At 43.7% G+C, this 19,317-nt stretch overlaps 2 protein-coding genes across 3 annotated transcripts in view; both read right to left on the bottom strand.

The window, feature by feature from the left end:
* The window catches only part of LOC135521986 (trypsinogen-like protein 3), a 10,063-nt gene extending 2,160 nt beyond the window's left edge, over positions 1-7,903 (bottom strand). Inside the window, exons 1-2 of one of the 2 annotated variants that reach the window (XM_064947840.1) lie at positions 7,418-7,903; positions 146-200 (exon numbers count right to left, since the gene is read on the bottom strand). In XM_064947840.1, coding sequence (XP_064803912.1) covers positions 146-191 — 46 coding nt within the window. In that variant the 5' untranslated portion in view covers positions 192-200; positions 7,418-7,903. The other variant, XM_064947841.1, reaches the window with a different exon arrangement.
* A 127-nt stretch (positions 7,904-8,030) lies between these two features.
* Positions 8,031-10,131, bottom strand: LOC135521988 (apolipoprotein C-II-like). The gene is made up of 4 exons (XM_064947842.1): positions 9,987-10,131; positions 9,148-9,210; positions 8,646-8,847; positions 8,031-8,562 (listed from the first exon to the last, which is right to left on the bottom strand). Exons 2-4 carry the CDS (start codon positions 9,194-9,196, stop codon positions 8,475-8,477), a joined length of 339 nt encoding a protein of 112 aa, XP_064803914.1. The 5' UTR covers positions 9,197-9,210; positions 9,987-10,131; the 3' UTR covers positions 8,031-8,474.
* Between the last annotated feature and the right edge of the window lie 9,186 nt (positions 10,132-19,317).

The raw sequence follows: 19,317 nt of genomic DNA, 5'->3' as shown, positions 1-19,317 counted from the left end.
TAAGAGCATACAATTTACCATTTTTGACCCAAGTACAAATATACAGTATATATATTTTTTACATGATTTAAACAACAAACAACAAAGCAAAAACAAACAAACAGAACAAAAAACGTAAGGCTCTTTAATTTAAAACACGTCTCACCTTTAGTATGAGACACATGTGTTGTTCTTTGTAGTACAGGTGCCATGTCCTTTTACTGTCACCATTGGGTAAAAAACAAATAAACAAGACCGATAAGGCTTCTCATATAATTCCTAGCATTTAGAGTTAATATTTCACTGTGATGAAAGTACTCAGTGGGATCTACCATTATGTAACCCCTTGTATCAATGTGCAGTGCCCTCGTTTAGTAATATCAAGTGAAGCTATTCATTAACTGTGGGTTGATTACTAAGAGAAGGTAACAATGTGGCCTCGTGAGACAGATAAAGTTGTGAGAGAATTGGGAAATCAAGATGGGGAAACGTAGGTACTCAGAAGAAGCCTACTCAGGGATTTGAGGTATTTAGTTTGAATACATTTCGAGTCCGTTTGAATGAATCTTAGACTGAGGCTACATCAGATTGGCCATATCCCTGCTAGTGTATCACAACCCTATGAAGAGATTAACTAACAGTTCAAGATGTTCTTCTCTGTGGTCTTGTAGCTCCAGGCTCTTACATCTTCAGTGAACATGATCATATTTGAGGTCAAATGTATTATTTCTGTCTGTTATCATTGCAGCTTCAAAAGGATCATGAATAGCTCACTTTGAACCTTTCTGAGATCAGAAACTCAGAGGACACCCTTTCTTCCCACTAATTTAGAAACTCAAGCTCTGGTTGAGAACCTGTCTGTCAGAAACAGTCACAGGAATTGGTGTTTACTTTTTCCTCTATATGACCTGCTTCTTATATTCAGACGAGAGGCAGTTGACTCAGTGTTAGGTGATAGTTATGTACAGTAGGCATTGTGAGACTCCGTATTGTCCATATTGTAAACTCTGAGACATGATGTACACACAACCATATTGTCACAAACCTTTGGGAGATATGCATGAACATATCCCACCTCTCTCAACTTTGTCTGATAATAAAACACATAGTACAATGATCGTACTGACTCATATATAGAAGGGGGTCGAGTGGTAAATGGCAGAACTAATAAACGGGCTCTGCCCGATCACTAAAATGGCCACCCCTGTCAGAACTTCAGATCACAAAATGGCCGACCACCAAAACTACAAGTCCCAGAAGCAAGGGGAACCCTCAGAAGGTGGAGCCAACCCACAGATAAAGGATCAAGAAAAACCAGGAAGAGAAGAAGAGAGTGCTGGAAGGATCTATGAACAATAGAGAAAGAGACAATAGTGATTGGCTGGATTTACCGTGTATGAGCTGGACTGTTTTGGACTTACCTGTTGGCGTTTGGACCTGGACCTACCGAGAACCCGATTTGTGTACCGAACCCTGCTATCCTTGACCTCGCCTACGGCCTGGGTGGACCAGGACGGAGAAACAAACACACAGGTACTGTCCTGTTCGAAAGAACTCTCATTCTCATTCTTGGTGATTTGGTGACAGTTTACCACTTAGTTTGTGACAAACGCTCCTAACCTTGAAGAGGTTTGCCACACGTGGTGGAGGATGCGGACATGGACTAACCATACCACTGGTTAGGTAGAAGAAAAAGAAAAATGTTCAGTTAGCACTCCAAAGGGGAGTCAGGTTTTTTTTGTGGCTTTGTTTGGTTAGGACAGTTTCTCAGGAAAATGAGTATGGAGGGAGCCATACAGGCCCTGCTACAAGCGGCGGCCGCCCAACAAGAGGCAACTAGAGCTCAACAAATAGCTCATCAGGATGCAATGCGAATGTATCAGGACACGTTACAGGTCCAGCACCGCACCAACCAGCTGCTCAGAGAAGAGCAAGAGAGAAACACCCGGGAGTTAAGAGAAGGCCTAAAGGGTCTAGCGGACCAAATTGGGGCACAATTACCAGCTGCAAATACCCAGAGGAGGGCCAATCATTTTCTTCAAAAAATGACAGCGCAGGATGATGTGGAAGCATATCTTACCACCTTCGAAAGGATGGCAGAGAGGGAGAAGTGGCCAAAAGAAGAATGGGCAGGGCTTCTGGCACCATACCTGGCAGGGGACGCTCAAAAAGCGTATTTCGACCTGGAGTTGAAAGATGCACAGGATTACGATAAACTAAAGGGAGAGATCCTGACTAGACTGGGAGTGACCAATACCGTGAGGGCACACCGCTTCCACCAGTGGTCCTACCGACCGGGACAACCCCCACGAACACAGATGTTCGACTTGATTCACCTGGCACGGAAATGGTTGCGACCAGAGACCCGGTCATCCGCCGAGATCGTCGAGACCATCGTACTCAACCAGTTTCAGCGAGGTCTACCCCAAGAAGTGAGACGATGGGTTGGCCAGAATGAGGTACTTTCCGCCGACCATCTCGTGGGCCTAGTTGAACGGTATTGTATGGCAGGAACAGCTGAGCAGGCACAGGAGGAAAGATTCCCGTTCCCCAGGCATGGGCAAACCAGCGGACAGGGTAAGGCTGTCCCAGCATATAGAGGGGGAAGAGAGCAGCGTGGGGCCATGAGGAAAGAATCAGAATCAGACCGAGACACTAAGGGAAAAAACGGAAACCGGGACTGGGTGTCGAGGGGGTCTCCCCCCCGAACCCCTATTATCTGTTACAATTGTAATCAATCAGGACATATTGCAGCCTACTGCCCTATTAAAGAAGAGCCAATGCAATGTAACCTCGGTGAAAATGAAGATGATATACGGTATGCATGTCCTGTTGTAACCACTGTACTTGAAAGATCAAGAAACAAACATATGTGCAGGGTGAAGGTTGAAGGGAAAGAGGTTGAAGCACTGCTGGATTCCGACAGTATGCTAACCCTGGTCGTTGCAAGCCTAGTGCCGAATCATAAACTGGATACAAGACAGGATATTAGTGTTACATGCATTCATGGGGATACCCGTCTGTACCCCACGGCCTTAGTGAGCATACAAACAGAGGACGGTCTGCTGGATTATGAGGTCGGTGTGGTCCCAAAGATGCCATATGATGTAATATTGGGTAGAGACTTTCCTAACTTTGCGAAGTTAGGCCACAAGAATGGCATATTTGAGAAGCCAACAACCCTGACCAAGCAGGAAGAAGCATGGGGCCTTCAACCAAAGCCAGGAAAAGAGGTCTCCCAGGGGACAACATCACAAGTGCTAGTAGGGGAGGAGGAGGATGAAATGGCAAACCTCGCTGATAACGAACAGCCCGGTACTAGTGGGGCTGGGGTCGGTCTGAATCCAGAGGACGACGATCTAGAACCCGCAGACCTGGCAGGTTCCTTGACTAATTTTGGGACGGCCCAAAACCAGGATCCAACCCTGCAGCAAGCCAGAGCAGATGTGCAGGTCGTAGATGGTACTCCCATAAATGTTGGTATGATGCCTAATAGTTTTCCCCACTTCATCATGAAAAAGGGTTTGGTGTACAGAGTCTCGAAAATAGGGGTTGATGTGGTGGAACAGTTGTTGGTTCCCACTCGGTACCGGAGGACAGTACTGGAACTAGCTCATGGGCACATTCTGGGTGGACACCTTGGAATCGATAAAACCCGAGACCGGATTGTAAGGAGGTTTTACTGGCCAGGAATTCAAGCTGAAGTGGCTCGGCATTGTGGAGAGTGCCCGGAGTGCCAGTTAACAGCTCCCCGACCAGCTGTTAGAAGCCCGTTAGTGCCACTCCCCATAATCGAAACACCATTTGAGAGGATGGCGATGGATTTAGTGGGCCCACTATCCAAATCCGCCAGAGGGCACCAATACATTCTGGTCATTCTAGATTATGCCATTCGCTACCCAGAAGCCATTCCCCTTCGGACGATGGCTTCCAAGAATATTGCAAAGGAATTAGTGCTCTTGTTCACCAGGGTAGGGGTTCCAAAGGAAATCCTTACCGACCAGGGGACCCCCTTTATGTCCCGAATTATGGCGGACCTTTGTAAACTGTGGCAGGTGAAACAGTTGAGGACATCGGTTTACCATCCTCAGACGGACGGGCTTTTCGAGAGATTCAACCGGACCCTGAAGTCAATGCTCAGGAAGGTAATCGATAAGGATGGGAAGAACTGGGATTGCATGTTGCCGTATCTGATGTTTGCCATTAGAGAGGTTCCTCAAGCCTCGCTGGGGTTTTCTCCCTTTGAGCTGGTATATGGGAGGCATCCCCGGGGAATCTTAGACATCGCCCGGGAAACCTGGGAGCACCAATCCACCCCGTATATTAGTGTCATAGAGCACGTCACGGCAATGCAAGACAGGATAGCCACAGTCATGCCCATCGTCAGAGAGCACATGAGACAAGCACAGGAGCACCAGCGGCACACTTATAACCGGCAGGCTACCCTGAGGGAATTTCAACCGGGAGATAAGGTGTTAGTGCTGATCCCCACGGTAGAGTGTAAACTACGGTAGAGTGTAAACTACTGGCCACATGGAAAGGACCATACTGAAGTACTGGAGAGAATAGGAGAAGTCAATTATCGGATCCGACAGCCAGGTCGACGGCCCCAGGAACAGATTTATCACATAAATCTGTTAAAATCATGGAGAGAGAGAGAAACACTAATGGTCACATACCCCACACACACTCAGGAGACAGCCGAAGTAAATATCTCACCCACTTTGTCCCCAGCACAAGTACAGTAAGTAAAGACCCTGATCCAGAAGAACAGAGATGTGTTTTCAGAGGTACCTGGCCGAACTGAGGTTACGGCTCATGATATCGTTTCCCTACCAGGGAGAAAAGTGAGTATGAGGCCATATCGGGTACCCGAGGCTCGACGGGCCGCGATTAGAGCAGAGGCGGAGAAAATGTTGACAGCTGGAGTGATCGAAGAGTCACATAGTGAGTGGTCTAGCCCAATTGTGATGGTCTCCAAGCCCGATGGGTCTTTGCGGTTCTGTAACGACTTTCGGAAGGTAAATGAAATCTCCAAGTTTGATGCCTACCCCATGCCCCGAGTAGATGAACTACTGGAGAAAATTGGTAATGCTCGGTACATTACGACTCTTGATCTGACAAAAGGGTACTGGCAAATTCCTCTGACCCCCAGGGCCAAAGAAAAGACAGCCTTTGCAACACCCGACGGTTTGTTTCAATACACCGTCATGCCATTCGGCTTACACGGGGCCCCAGCCACCTTTCAACGGCTCATGGACAAAGTCCTAAAACCGCACAAAGCATATGACGTGGGGATCTACAGCCCAGATTGGGAATCCCACTTACCCCGGGTACAGGCAGTGTTAGACGCCCTTAGAAAGGCAGGGCTCACGGCAAACCCTGCCAAGTGTTATGTGGGGTTAGAGGAAACAGAGTATCTGGGATACACTGTGGGAAGAGGGTTAATCAAACCCCAACATAAGAAGGTGAAGGCAATTAGAGAATGGCCGAAACCAGTAAATAAGAAGCAGGTTCGAGCCTTCCTAGGGCTGACGGGTTACTACCGGAAGTTCATCCCAAGTTATGCCACAGTGGCCGCCCCACTTACCGACATGACTAGAGCCAGAGGGCCAAACATGGTCAAATGGGATGAAAGGGCCACCAAAGCATTTAGGACATTACAGGAGGCTCTCTGCTGTAATCCAGTGCTGGTGGTACCAGACTTTGAGAGAGAGTTTATGGTTCAGACGGATGCCTCAGAGGTCGGCTTGGGAGCAGTGCTATCCCAAGAGGTAGAAGGGGTGGAACACCCTATCCTGTTTTTAAGCAGGAAGCTGGAACCACGGGAAACCAACTACTCAGTCGTTGAGAAAGAGCCGCTGGCAGTAAAGTGGGCTCTAGAAAGCCTGAAATACTACCTGCTGGGGCGCCACTTCACCCTCATCAGTGACCATGCCCCACTCACCTGGATGCATAGGGCTAAAGAGAAGAACGCTTGGGTGATGCGGTGGTTTTTGAGTCTCCAACCGTTTCATTTTGACTTGAAACACAGAGCAGGGAAGGAAATGGGAAACGTGGATGGGTTATCCCGCATGCACGCATATTTTGCTGCGGTAGCCCGACCTAGGGGGTCGTATCTAGGGGGAGAGATGTGTGGCAAAGAAGGGGGTCGAGTGGTAAATGGCAGATATGTGAGAGCAGAACTAATAAACGGGCTCTGCCCGATCACTAAAATGGCCACCCCTGTCAGAACTACAGATCACAAAATGGCCGACCACCAAAACTACAAGTCCCAGAAGCAAGGGGAACCCTCAGAAGGTGGAGCCAACCCACAGATAAAGGGTCAAGAAAAACCAGGAAGAGAAGAAGAGAGTGCTGGAAGGATCTATGAACAATAGAGAAAGAGACAATAGTGATTGGCTGGATTTACCGTGTATGAGCTGGACTGTTTTGGACTTACCTGTTGGCGTTTGGCCTGGACCTACCGAGAACCCGATTCGTGTACCGAACCCTGCTATCCTTGACCTCGCCTATGGCCTGGGTGGACCAGGACGGAGAAACAAACACACAGGTACTGTCCTGTTCGAAAGAACTCTCATTCTTGGGTGATTTGGTGACAGTTTACCACTTAGTTTGTGACAAACGCTCCTAACCTTGAAGAGGTTTGCCACAATATATATCCTCATCGGCAGACTCGACAGCCTTGGTTTCTCAAATGATTGCCTCGCCTGGTTCACTAACTACTTCTCTGATTCTTCTCTGTATACATCAATGATGTCGCTCTTGCTGCTGGTGAGTCTCTGATCCACCTCTACGCAGACGACACCATTCTGTATACTTCTGGCCCTTCTTTGGACACTGTGTTTACAACCCTCCAGGCGAGCTTCAATGCCATACAACTCTCCTTCTGTGGCCTCCAACTGCTCTTAAATACAAGTAAAACTAAATGCATGCTCTTCAACCGATCGCTGCCTGCACCTGCCCGCCTGTCCAACATCACTACTCTGGACGGTTCTGACTTAGAATATGTGGACAGCTATAAATACCTAGGTGTCTGGTTAGACTGTAAACTCTCCTTCCAGACTCACATCAAACATCTCCAATCCAAAGTTAAATCTAGAATTGGCTTCCTATTTTGCAACAAAGCATCCTTCATTCATGCTGCCAAACATACCCTTGTAAAACTGATCATCCTACCAATCCTCGACTTCGGCGATGTGATCTACAAAATAGCCTCCGATACCCTACTCAATAAATTGGATGCAGTCTATCACAGTGCAATCCATTTTGTCACCAAAGCCCCATATACTACCCACCATTGCGACCTGTACGCTCTCGTTGGCTGGCCCTCGCTTCATACTCGTCGCCAAACCCACTGGCTCCAGGTCATCTACAAGACCCTGCTAGGTAAAGTCCTTCCTTATCTCAGCTCACTGGTCACCATAGCAGCACCCACCTGTAGCACGCGCTCCAGCAGGTATATCTCTCTGGTCACCCCCAAAACCAATTCTTCCTTTGGCCTCCTCTCCTTCCAGTTCTCTGCTGCCAATGTCTGGAACAAACTACAAAAATCTCTGAAACTGGAAACACTTATCTCCCTCACTAGCTTTAAACACCAACTGTCAGAGCAGCTCACAGATTACTGCACCTGTACATAGCCCATCTATAATTGAACCCAAACAACTACCTCTTTCCCCACTGTATTTATTTATTTATTTTGCTCCTTTGCACCCCATTATTTTTCTCTACTTTGCACATTATTCCACTGCAAATCTACCATTCCAGTGTTTTACTTGCTATATTGTATTTACTTTGCCACCATGGCCTTTTTTGCCTTTACCTCACTTATCTCACCTCGTTTGCTCACATCGTATATAGACTTGTTGATACTGTATTATTGACTGTATGTTTGTTTTACTCCATGTGTAACTCTGTGTCGTTGTATGTGCCCAACTGCTTTGCTTTATCTTGGCCAGGTCACTATTGTAAATGAGAACTTGTTCTCAACTTGCCTACCTGGTTAAATAAAGGTGAAATAAAAAAATAATAAAAAATATGAATAATGCCCCTCAAGAAACACATGGGGTTTATTGGTTTTCTACAAATGCATGTTTTTATTTCAAGATACGTTGACATTAAAAAAAAAATATTTAAAAAAAGTATTTTCCTACTTTCACTGACTTTGCTGATCGCTACTTTATTGTAAAAATAAATGTACTTCCTACGACTGTGATATGTGGTCGTCCCACCTAGCTATCTTAAGATGAATGCACTAATTGTAAGTCGCTCTGGATAAGAGCGTCTGCTAAATGACTGAAACGTAAAATGTTGACATAAAATAATACTGTATTTCAATCTACACAGACTCCAGGGGGGCGTCACCGAGGGTTGGAGGTCTGGTGAAGCTGATCAGAGGCTCCAGGATGGGAGAGTAGGGGCCCACAGCTGCGACACTCTCCTCACAAAAGCATTTTGAGGACGTTGGGGACACAGAGGGAAACAAGGAAGGGTCTTTACTGTTGGTAAAAGATGTGGTAGACCTGGTCCTGCAGGATGCCAGCGTAAGTCATCGCCGCCACGGTGGTGTCACTGAGGGCATTCCTGATGGACACAGACACATGGACAAAACTGTCAGCCTGCTATCTTGACCTGCTGTTCCTTTCTTGTGTGTGTGTGTGTCTTACTTGGCCTTCTCCTTCAGCTTCAGGCCATCGATGCTGTCCAGCCAGCTAGAGGCGGTGCTGATGGACGTGTCGTAGTAGCCCTTGACGACGCTGGTCAGCTTTTCCAGGGTTCCCTGCTCTCCATCAGCCTCAGCAACATCTGCGACCGGTTCCTCAGGCGTACCCTCCTCAGCTTGCCTAGGCAGACGGAGGCCCTGAGCACCTGGAAGGGGAGGGTTAGGGTTAGAGGGTCAAAATGGTTGGTTGGTCAGTCTGTCAGTCAGTCAATATTGCTGCTCGTGGTGCTCTTATCTGGAGTGTTTAACGTTTCAAATCAAATCAAATTTTGTTGGTCGCATACACAAAATTAGCAGATGTTATTGTGGGTGTAGCGAAATGCTATTATGATAAAACAATTCTGGTATGCACAGTGAGACTGCATAAAAGACAACCTGGAACATCACCCGTATTTTAGTCAGTTAGTCAGTTAGTTAGTCAGTCAGGGTCTTGACTGTGTACTTACTGAGGCCCAGAAGAGTGACGAGCACAGTGATGACCAGAAGCTTGTTCATGATGTCACTCAGATCTGTGTGCAAAGCAAACATCTTGGTGAGGGTCAGACAAACCATTCATCAACTTGTCCACTCGTCAGCATCATTTCCTCTTCCTTTTCAGCTCTACTCTTAGCCTCATCTCAACTCAGGCTCATCTAATCTCTTCCATTTTATCTCAAATTTGTCTTTTAACATGTTTCTAATGACTATGGTAAGGCTATTCTGGGGTTGGCAATGTTTTTATTGACAATGAAACTATAATTTTTCTGGGTTTGTATCTCACTATGATGCAGCAGACCACATACAGATGCAGGATCTTACTTTGACCAGTTTCTCACAGCAGGAAAATAATCCTGGAGAAACAGGAAATAATCATTATAATATTATTATAATTAATGGCCATTTTTGTAGGGGGTTGATACATGTTCAGTTAGCAAATCAAGTCTGAAATGTTAAATTGCAAACTCTAGAAGCCTATTAAAATCTTGAATATACTACAAGTTTGTATTTCCTGATCTGCCCCTGTTGTCCTGTAATAACAGGGTGATCAAATTAAGGTCCTACATCTGTATAGACATGCTATAATTTATTTAGTTATTCCGTTCAGTTGGAACCCCTCTCAATACCCTCTACTTGATCTCTCCCAGGGAGTGTTTTGTCCAATAGTCTGGAGACAGACGTGTAATACCCATCTTACCCACCCAATACCCATCTACAACACCTTATAACAGTGATATTATCATGACTAAGAGGTGTTTTCTTTTTCTCCATGCAGATGTGTGAACCAAACGAACATGGCTGTACTCACTGTTTCTCCTCTCCGTACTGGGTGACAGGAATGAATAGCAGGCAGTAGCTGAGAGGCAGTGGTGAGCGAGCCTGTATATATATGAGTGGGGATGTGTTGACTTGTCGTTCTCCGAGCCAAAGTGCACTCCTCTGAGATAAACACCCACTGTTCAGGTGTTTGTGTATGTGATAAAGAAAGTGAGAGAGAGGGCAGACAGGGTCAACGATGGAGATGCTATGACAGTAACAGGTTCATCATTCGTTTATTTAGTATAATTTGAGTTTAGTGTCGGGAATATGTGTATTTGCCAATCCAGATAGCTGTATTGAAATGTAACAGAACAAGTTATCCTGCTTGCTGATTGGTTTTGATTGGAGACTGGTTGACTTTTATTGGTCTTTATTAAGTCCGTAGAGTTCATATCACAAACCCCTACCAACACCCCCTTCCACCTACCCCCTCCCATGCCTAAGCACACAGTCCTAAGTCTAGATCAACAGTGACACGTCCGTCAGTCTGGTTACTACAGGCTAGCACAGACCCCACTGCGCTCAAATGGTGATGGTAAACTAAGACAAAGATTCGCCAAGTGGGGCTTGTTAACTATCGGTCAATGACTCACTACCAGTGGAAGTTAATGATGGGGCAGCATGATCTGTTATTACTGAATATCTCATGTGAAGCCCAGTGCTGTAGCTGTGGGCTGTTTAAACTGCATCATCCACATCTTCAGGTGTATTATGATGAATCTGCCATGATCTTTTAGCTAGATCCTCCTAATAACCTGTCCTGGCTGTGTGTGTGTGAGGTCAAGTGATTTTAAAATAAAGTATGATTGTACAATTCCAGTATAATGTTACATTTCCCGTGTTAGACTTGATTGGTATAACGGGGGAGTTCAGTATTTCCTCACCCTGAAAGGGTTTATGGGCCAGGATAAACTGTAATCCATGCTTCAGTTTTCTTTTAACAGACACTACAAACTCAACATTAAGTTGTGAAATACTGAACTTTGCCTTAATATGGAAATCTTTTTTTCCCTTCTTTGTTTACTAAATTTAGTGCTGTGTAAACACCAGTCACCTGATTCCCAGTCACACGTCAGGTTGTTTTGTGTCCTGTCAATATGACCAGGTCTCTGGTAGGTGGTGGTGGTGATAAACTGAAGGGACAGGCTGGTATGTACTGTAGCACTAAAGCAAAAACTTCCTGACCATATCCCTTCTCACTGATCATTGGTTGAATAGGGATGGTTGTGCCCTTGATCATTATCCAATCTGTTTGGCGCAGAATTAGCTTTGGGAGTGAGATTGAAGATCGAACTCATTAAACATATTTTAATTGGTGTATATGTCTTATATATTTAATTATTCATTTAGGCCCTTTATTTAGCCAAGTAGGTTATGAAGAACATATTCAGCTACATAGCGACCTGGCAAGAAGGTGCAGTGAAACAGGGCAGCAACAGCAGACATGTAATATTTGCACTTTGTGATTGACCACCCGCACTGTATGTATGCTGTATTTCTCTCTGGTAGTGGGGAAAACGTGTTGGACTTGTGTGACTCAGTTGCCCAGTTCAGGAAACATATCATTCTATACCTCCTTTGTACTCTACTCTGCTTTTCTGTACTGTTCTGGACTGTTCTGTTCGGTTCTGGACTTTTCTGTTCTGGACTGTACTATTCTGTTCTGGACTGTTCAGTTCAGTTCTGGACTATTCTGTTATGGACTATTCTGTTCTGGACTGTTCTGTTCTGTTCTGGACTGTTATGTACTATTCTGTTCTGGACTGTTCTGTACTATTCTGTTCTGGACTGTTCTGTTCTGTTCTGTACTATTCTGTACTGGTTTGTAATGTTCATCATACAAATCTGGGAGATATGCATGAACATATCCTACATTAACCTCTTACACTTATGGTGGCGCTATTTCATTTTTGGAAGAAAAACGTTCCCGTTTTAAACAAGATATTTTGTCACAAAAAGATGCTCGACTATGCATATAATTGCTACTGTTCGAAAGAAAACACTCTGACGTGTCCAGAAATACAAATATCTTCTCTGTGCGTGCCCTTTAACGTGAGCTTCAGGCAAAACCAAGATGACTTGGCATCCAGGAAATGACAAGGATTTTTGAGGCTCTGTCTTTCATGATCTCCTTATATGGCTGTGAACGCAAGAGGAATGAGTCTGCCCTTTCTGTCGTTTCCCCAAGGTGTCTGCAGCATTGTGACGTATTTGTAGGCAGATCGTTGGAAGATTGACCATAAGAGACCACATTTACCACGTGTCCGCCCGGTGTCCTGCGCCGAAATTGGTGCGCAAAAGTCACCTGCCAGTATTTTTCCATGGGGCACAGAGAGAGAAGCAAGCTTCCACGAACTGCATGTCAATGAAGAGATATGTGAAAAAACACCTTGAGGATTGATTCCAAACAACGTTTGCCATGTTTCGGTCGATATTATGTAGTTAATCCGGAAAAAGTTTCACGTTGTAGGTGACTGCATTTTCGGTTCGTTTCGGTAGCCAGGCGCAATGTAGAAAACGGAACGATTTCTCCTACACACAGACGCTTTCAGGAAACACTGCGCATTTGGTATGTGGCTGGGAGTCTCCTCATTGAAAACATCAGAAGCTCTTCAAAGGTAAATGATTTTATTTATTTGGTTATCTGGCTTTTGTGAAAATGTTGCGTGCTACATGCTACACAAAATGCTATGCTAGCTTTGCATACTCTTACACAAATTAGTCAATTTCTATGGTTCAAAAGCATATTTTGAAAATCTGAGATGACAGTGTTGTTAAGAAAAGGCTAAGCTTGAGAGCAAACGCATTATTTTAATTTTATTTGCGATTTTCAGAAATCGTTAACGTTGCGTTATGCTAATGAGCCTGAGGCTTAGTCACAATCCCGGATCCGGGATGGGGAGTTTCAAGAGGTTAAACAACTTTGTCTAGTAATACAGAACTGAACAAACTGGTCAAATAGACTCACACAAATAAATCATGCCCCTCAAGAAACACATAGGGTCTACTGTGTTTCTGCCCAACTGGGTTTCCTGTGGTGAAACATAAGGGCTCTTTTCTTCATTCATAATGGTAAGGTTCTGTGTGCAGTCTGAGGTGAACCTATAGAGAGTAGGGACCCACAGCTGTGACAGTCTCCTCACCGAGGGACTTGCAGACGGTCCTGGACTTTCTTGGGCGGCCTGAAGCCTTCTTCACAACAATTGAACCGCTCTCCTTGAAGTTCTTGATTATCCAATAAATGGTTGATTTAGGTGCAATCTTAATGGCAATATCCTTGCCTGTGAAGCCCTTTTTGTACAAAGCAATGATGACGGCACATGTTTTCTTACAGGTATGATAGACAGAGGAATGATAGACAGAGGAAGAACAATGATTCCAAGAACCACCCTCATTTTGAACACTCAACACTCAGACCTGTGTTAATGAGAGAGTCACTAACATGATGTTTGGCCCTGTCCGGGGGTGTCCTCGGGTGGGGCCACAGTGTCTCCTGACCCCTCCTGTCTCAGCCTCCAGTATTTATGCTGCAGTAGTTTATGTGTCGGGGGGCTGGGGTCAGTTTGTTATATCTGGAGTACTTCTCCTGTCCAATTCGGTGTCCTGTGTGAATCTAAGTGTGCGTTCTCTAATTCTCTCCTTCTCTCTCTCGGAGGACCTGAGCCCTAGGACCATGCCCCAGGACTACCTGACATGATGACTCCTTGCTGTCCCCAGTCCACCTGGCCGTGCTGCTGCTCCAGACCTGAGCCCTAGGACCATGCCCCAGGACTACTTGACATGATGACTCCTTGCTGTCCCCAGTCCACCTGGCCGTGCTGCTGCTCCAGTTTCAACTGTTCTGCCTTATTACTATTCGACCATGCTGGTCATTTATGAACATTTGAACATCTTGGCCATGTTCTGTTATAATCTCTACCCGGCACAGCCAGAAGAGGACTGGCCACCCCACATAGCCTGGTTCCTCTTTAGGTTTCTTCCTAGGTTTTGGCCTTTCTAGGGAGTTTTTCCTAACCACCGTGCATCTACACCTGCATTGCTTGCTGTTTGGGGTTTTAGGCTGGGTTTCTGTACAGCACTTTGAGATATCAGCTGATGTACGAAGGGCTATATAAATAAATTTGATTTGATTTTGATGTCAGCTGGTCCTTTTGTGGCAGGGCTGAAATGCAGTGGAAATGTTTTTTGGGGATTCAGTTCATTTGCATGGCAAATAGGGACTTTGCAATTAATTGCAATTCATCGCATCACTTTTCATAACATTCTGGAGTATATGCAAATTGCTATCATACAAACTGAGACAGCAGATTTTGTGAAAAGTAATATTTGTGTCATTCTCAAAACTTTTGGCCACGACTGTACTTACTGAGGCGCAGAAGTGCTACGAACACGGTGATGACCAGAATTTTGTTCATGATGTCACTCAGATCTGTGGGCAAAGAAAACATCTTGGTGAGGGTCAGATAAACCATCAACTGGTCTTTCTGATTATCTGTCCCACTATGATGCAGCAGACCACATATTGACATGTCTTAATGTCTTTAGTTACTCTTTTCAGCTGGAACCCCTCTCAAGACCCTCGACTTGATCTCTCCCAGAGAGCGTTTTGTCCAACAGTCTGGAGACACAGACATGTGTAATATGCATCTAATAATACAGCATAACACCTTATAACAGTGGTATTATCATGAAGTGCTGTAACGGTTTTCGTCTGGTGAAGGAGAAGAGGACCAAGGTGCAGCGTGGTAAATATTCATTTTTATAAACAAAATAAACTGAACACTGAAATGACAAAAATAATAAAGAGCGAGAACAAAAACAAAACAGTTCTGTAAGGAATACGCACAAAACAGAAAACAATCACCCACGACCAAAATGGGGAAAACAGGCTACCTAAGTATGATTCTCAATCAGAGACAACCAAAATGGGGAAAACAGGCTACCTAAGTATGATTCACAATCAGAAACAACGATCGACAGCTGCTTCTGATTGAGAACCATACCAGGCCAAACACAGAAATGGAAAACATAGAAAAACAACATAGAATGCCCACCCCAACTCACGCCCTGACCAAACTAAAACAGAGACATAAAAAAGGAACGAAAGTCAAGGCGTGACACGTGCACCCTGAAGTAGCTACTCTAGTAAGAGGTGTTTTCTTTTTCGCCGTGCAGCTGTGAGAACCTAAAGAAGATGGTGAACCAATAGATGGTGAACTAGAAGATGGTCCACCAAAACATGGTGAACCAATAGATGGTGAACTAGAAGATGGTCCACCAAAACATGGTGAACCAATAGATGGTGAACTAGAAGATGGTTCACCAAAACATGGTGAACCAGTAGATGGTGAACTAGAAGATGGTCCACCAAAACATGGTGAACCAATAGATGGTGAACTAGAAGATGGTCCACCAAAACATGGTGAACCAATAGATGGTGAACTAGAAGATGGTCCACCAAAACATGGTGAACCAAAATATGGGGAACTAAAAGATGGTCCACCAAAACATGGTTAACCAAAATATGGGGAACTTAAAGATGGTGTACCAACAAATGGATAACCAACGAATATGGCTGTTCTCACTGTTTCTCCTCTCCGTACTGGGTGACAGGAATGAATAGCAGGCAGTAGCTGAGAGGAAGCAGTGAGCGAGCCTGTATGTACACTACCGTTCAAAAGTTTGGGGTCAAATAGAAATGTCAATTTTTTTGTTGTCCATTAAAATAACATCAATTTGATCTGAAATACAGTGTAGAAATTGTTAATGTTGTAAAGGACTATTGTGGCTGGAAACGCTATTTTTTTTAATAGAATATCTGCATAGACGTAGAGGCCCATTATCAGCAACCATCACTCCTGTGTTCCAATGGCACGTTGTGTTAGCTAATCCAAGTTTATCATTTTAAAAGGCTAATTGATCATTAGAAAACCCTTTTGCAATTATGTTAGCACAGCTGAAAACTTGTTCTGATTAAAGAAGCAATAAAACTGGCCTTCTGTAGACTAGTTGAGTCTCTGGAGCATCAGCATTCGTGGGTTCGATTACAGGCTCAAAATGGCCAGAAACAAAGATCTTTCCTCTGAAACTTGTCAGTTTATTCTTGTTCTGAGAAATGAAGGCTATTCCATGCTAGAAATTGCCAAGAAACTGAAGATCTCGTACAACGCTGTGTACTACTCCCTTCACAGAATAGCGCTTTACTGTCTCTAACAGATTAGAAAGAGGAGTGGGAATAGAAAAGGGAGTGGGAGGCCCCGGTGCACAACTGAGCAAGAAGACAAGTACATTAGAGTGTCTAGTTTGAGAAACAGACACCTCACAAGTCCTCAACTGGCAGCTTCATTAAGTAGTACCCGCAAAACACCAATCTCAACGTCAACAGTGAAGAGGCGACTCCGGGATGCTAGTCTTCTCAGCAGAGTACCTCTGTCCAGTGTCTGTGTTCTTTTGCCCATATTAATCTTTTATTTTTATTGGCCAGTCTGAGATATGGTTGCTAATAATAGGCCTCTGTACGCCTCTGTAGTTATTCCATTAAAAATCTGCCATTTCCAGCTACAATAGTCATTTACAACATTGACAATGTCTACACTGTATCAATTTGATGTTATTTTAATGGACAAAAAATGTGCTTTTCTTTCAAAAACAAGGACATTTCTAAGTGACCCCAAACTTTTGAACGGTAGTGTATATATGAGGGGGGATGTGTTGACTCTGAGTCAAAGTCAAAGTTCATTCCTCCGTTCAGGTGTTGATGAAGAGAGCGAGAGAGAGTGGGTCAAAATGGAGATGCTATCCCCACATCATTTTGTTAATCAATGAGATTACAACCTATTTTCACCAACTAAAAAGACAGCCAGAAGTTTGCTGAATTCCCAATGTGTTATGACTATGATATCAACAATCTAAAAGCACAACCAAATTCCAACGGAAAATCAATGTGAGATTTTTGGTTTAGTTGTCACCTAAATGTGTTATCACTGTGCATTCAACCATTTAAAAGCACAACAAAGTTCAAATTTGAATACAATGTCAGATATTTTATACAGCAACTTGAATACAATGTCAGATATTTTATACAGCAACTTAAAGGTGATACACATAGGATTTTCTATTTAATATTTGCATTGTAATTTCAGAAAATGTTCATAACATATCTGCAGTAAAAGTGGAATGATAATGTTTCAAAGGGAGATTTGCTTTGAATGCAGCTTAGTGCTAGATGAATTGCAACAGCATTAGGCTCCATTCAAAACAAATCCCCCTCCCCTCATCCCATGGCGGAGACTTGCGCTTGAGCCTTTTACTTTCAGTTTTGGTCCACCAGCTTCAAACAGCTGTAAAAAAATATTTTTTGTTTGTTATTGAATTGGAAATTGGCGGAAAGGCGAAGGAGTGATGCTTTGTCCAGATGGAGGAATGCTAACTTGTGTCACTGGCATAGAGGGAGTTGGTGGAGCGGCCTGTTGGTGGAGCAGCCTGACTATGTGCCATGCTGTACCAGAGGGGCAGATTGGGAAAGAAAGGCAGACTTGTTTTTTTTTACCAAATAGGGCTATATTCTGTATGCCACCCCTACCTTGTTTATTTTCCCTTTATTTAACTAGGCAAGTCAGTTAAGAACAAATTCTTATTTTCAATGACAGCCTAGGAACAGTGGGTTAACTGCCTTGTTCAGGGGCAGAACAATAGATTTGTACCTCTCCTTCAAGTTGGATGGGTTCCTCTGGGTTGAGGTCTGGCCTCTGACTAGGCCATTCCAAGACATTTAAATGTTTCCCCTTAAACCACTCGAGTGTTGCTTTAGCAGTATGCTTAGGGTCATTGTCCTGCTGGAAGGTGAACCTCCGTCCCAGTCTCAAATCTCTGGAGACTGAAACAGGTTTCCCTCGAGAATTTCCCTGTATTTAGTACCATCCATCATTCCTTCAATTCTGACCAGTTCCCAGTCCCTGATAATGAAAAATATCCCCGCACCATTATGCTGCCCACACCAGGCTCCACCACCATGCTTTGCCTGTTTGGCAGTTCTTCGGTTTCAGGCTGAATTATTAAGGTGAGCCAGCAGACCTGACCGGTCACTTGCAGAATATGCAAAAAGATAATCAGGGCAAAGTATGGACAAACCTCTGTCAACATTTACAAGCCCATCATCTTGCTGAGTTCACTGTTCTGGGTGAACATAATGGTGTTCCTTACCAGAAACCTTCACGTAGGCCTAAGACATGGTAAAAAAAAACACTAGACCTGATTGTTTCTCATGACACTTTCTTTTAAATGTAATTTTATACTGTAGCCTAAATTCAAATCAAGACTAATTTTGTTCGAAAGACATAGCCTATAGGATAAGCAAAGATATTCTGTCAAAAGTTGAATGACTTATTTACACTGTTTTTTTGCTTTAATTTAGGTCATTTTTATATTTATTTTGTTTAGGATACTTTATATATTTTCAAACTTTTAGGCCAATATTTAGGATTTGTACAATTCTATAGGCAACAGGCATATCCTGATAGGCCTATTCATTTATTTGTTTTTAAATGTTATAAGGAACATTATAAATATTCATTTGTTTTATCTGATTGTATATTTAGTATTTTTACAGTTCGATAGTTTACAACTTGAACTTTATTAAAGTAACATTTACTGCAACGTTTATTGACAGTGGCTTATGTGTAGGCCTATATTACTGGCTGTTTGGTTTGCAAGGAGGGATTTTCCCACCGAACAATTGATTTTGCCTTTACTTTGGTCAAGTAAAGCAGAAACGTACCAGGTTTGTTTCAATTATATGTTTGATTAGTCTGTCTTCTAATTGTTTGTTCTCTCTCTTGTCAATTTTCTGAGATCAAACTCTGTCAGGCCTATACAGTGCCTTCAGAAAGTATTCACACCACTTGACTTTTTCCACATTTTGTTATGTTGCAGCCTGAATTTGAAATGTATTAAATTAGTTTTTGTTTCATTGGCCTACACAATTTACTGCTGAACTGATTTTGGCTTGCCATATCAAAGGGGTTGAATGCTTAAGATATTTCAGATTTTCATTTTTTATTCATTTGTAAAAAAATAAATAAAAACCTAATTCCACTTTTGACATTATGGGGTATTGTGTGTATCTACATTGGTCTCTTGCATTATGTTAATAGTCTAACTATCGCATATGTATTGAAATGTATTTTGCTGTGGCAAATAGGGAATGGGCCATTCGGCATGTGACCCTGCTGTGTGCTCACTCCACTGCTCTGTTGTCAGCTGCCGGACTCTGGAGGTGCAGTCAAATTTACATATGCTAATCGTTTGTGACATTACGATGT

This window comes from Oncorhynchus masou, chromosome 30 (assembly GCF_036934945.1).
Source record: "Oncorhynchus masou masou isolate Uvic2021 chromosome 30, UVic_Omas_1.1, whole genome shotgun sequence".
Taxonomy (NCBI): domain Eukaryota; kingdom Metazoa; phylum Chordata; class Actinopteri; order Salmoniformes; family Salmonidae; genus Oncorhynchus; species Oncorhynchus masou.
Note: the sequence above shows the minus strand (reverse complement) of the source record. Positions and strands in the feature narration are given on the sequence as shown.

What these genes read in the sequence shown, in the direction of transcription:
- LOC135521988 (XM_064947842.1), bottom strand. Translation starts at nt 9,196, where the DNA reads ATGAACAAGCTTCTGGTCATCACTGTGCTCGTCACTCTTCTGGGCCTC. An exon ending in CGTCACTCTTCTGGGCCTCA is followed by an intron (nt 8,848 to 9,147) that starts GTAAGTACACAG and finishes CTCCCCTTCCAG; the next exon opens with GTGCTCAGGGCCTCCGTCTG. An exon ending in AAGCTGAAGGAGAAGGCCAA is followed by an intron (nt 8,563 to 8,645) that starts GTAAGACACACA and finishes TGTGTCCATCAG; the next exon opens with GAATGCCCTCAGTGACACCA.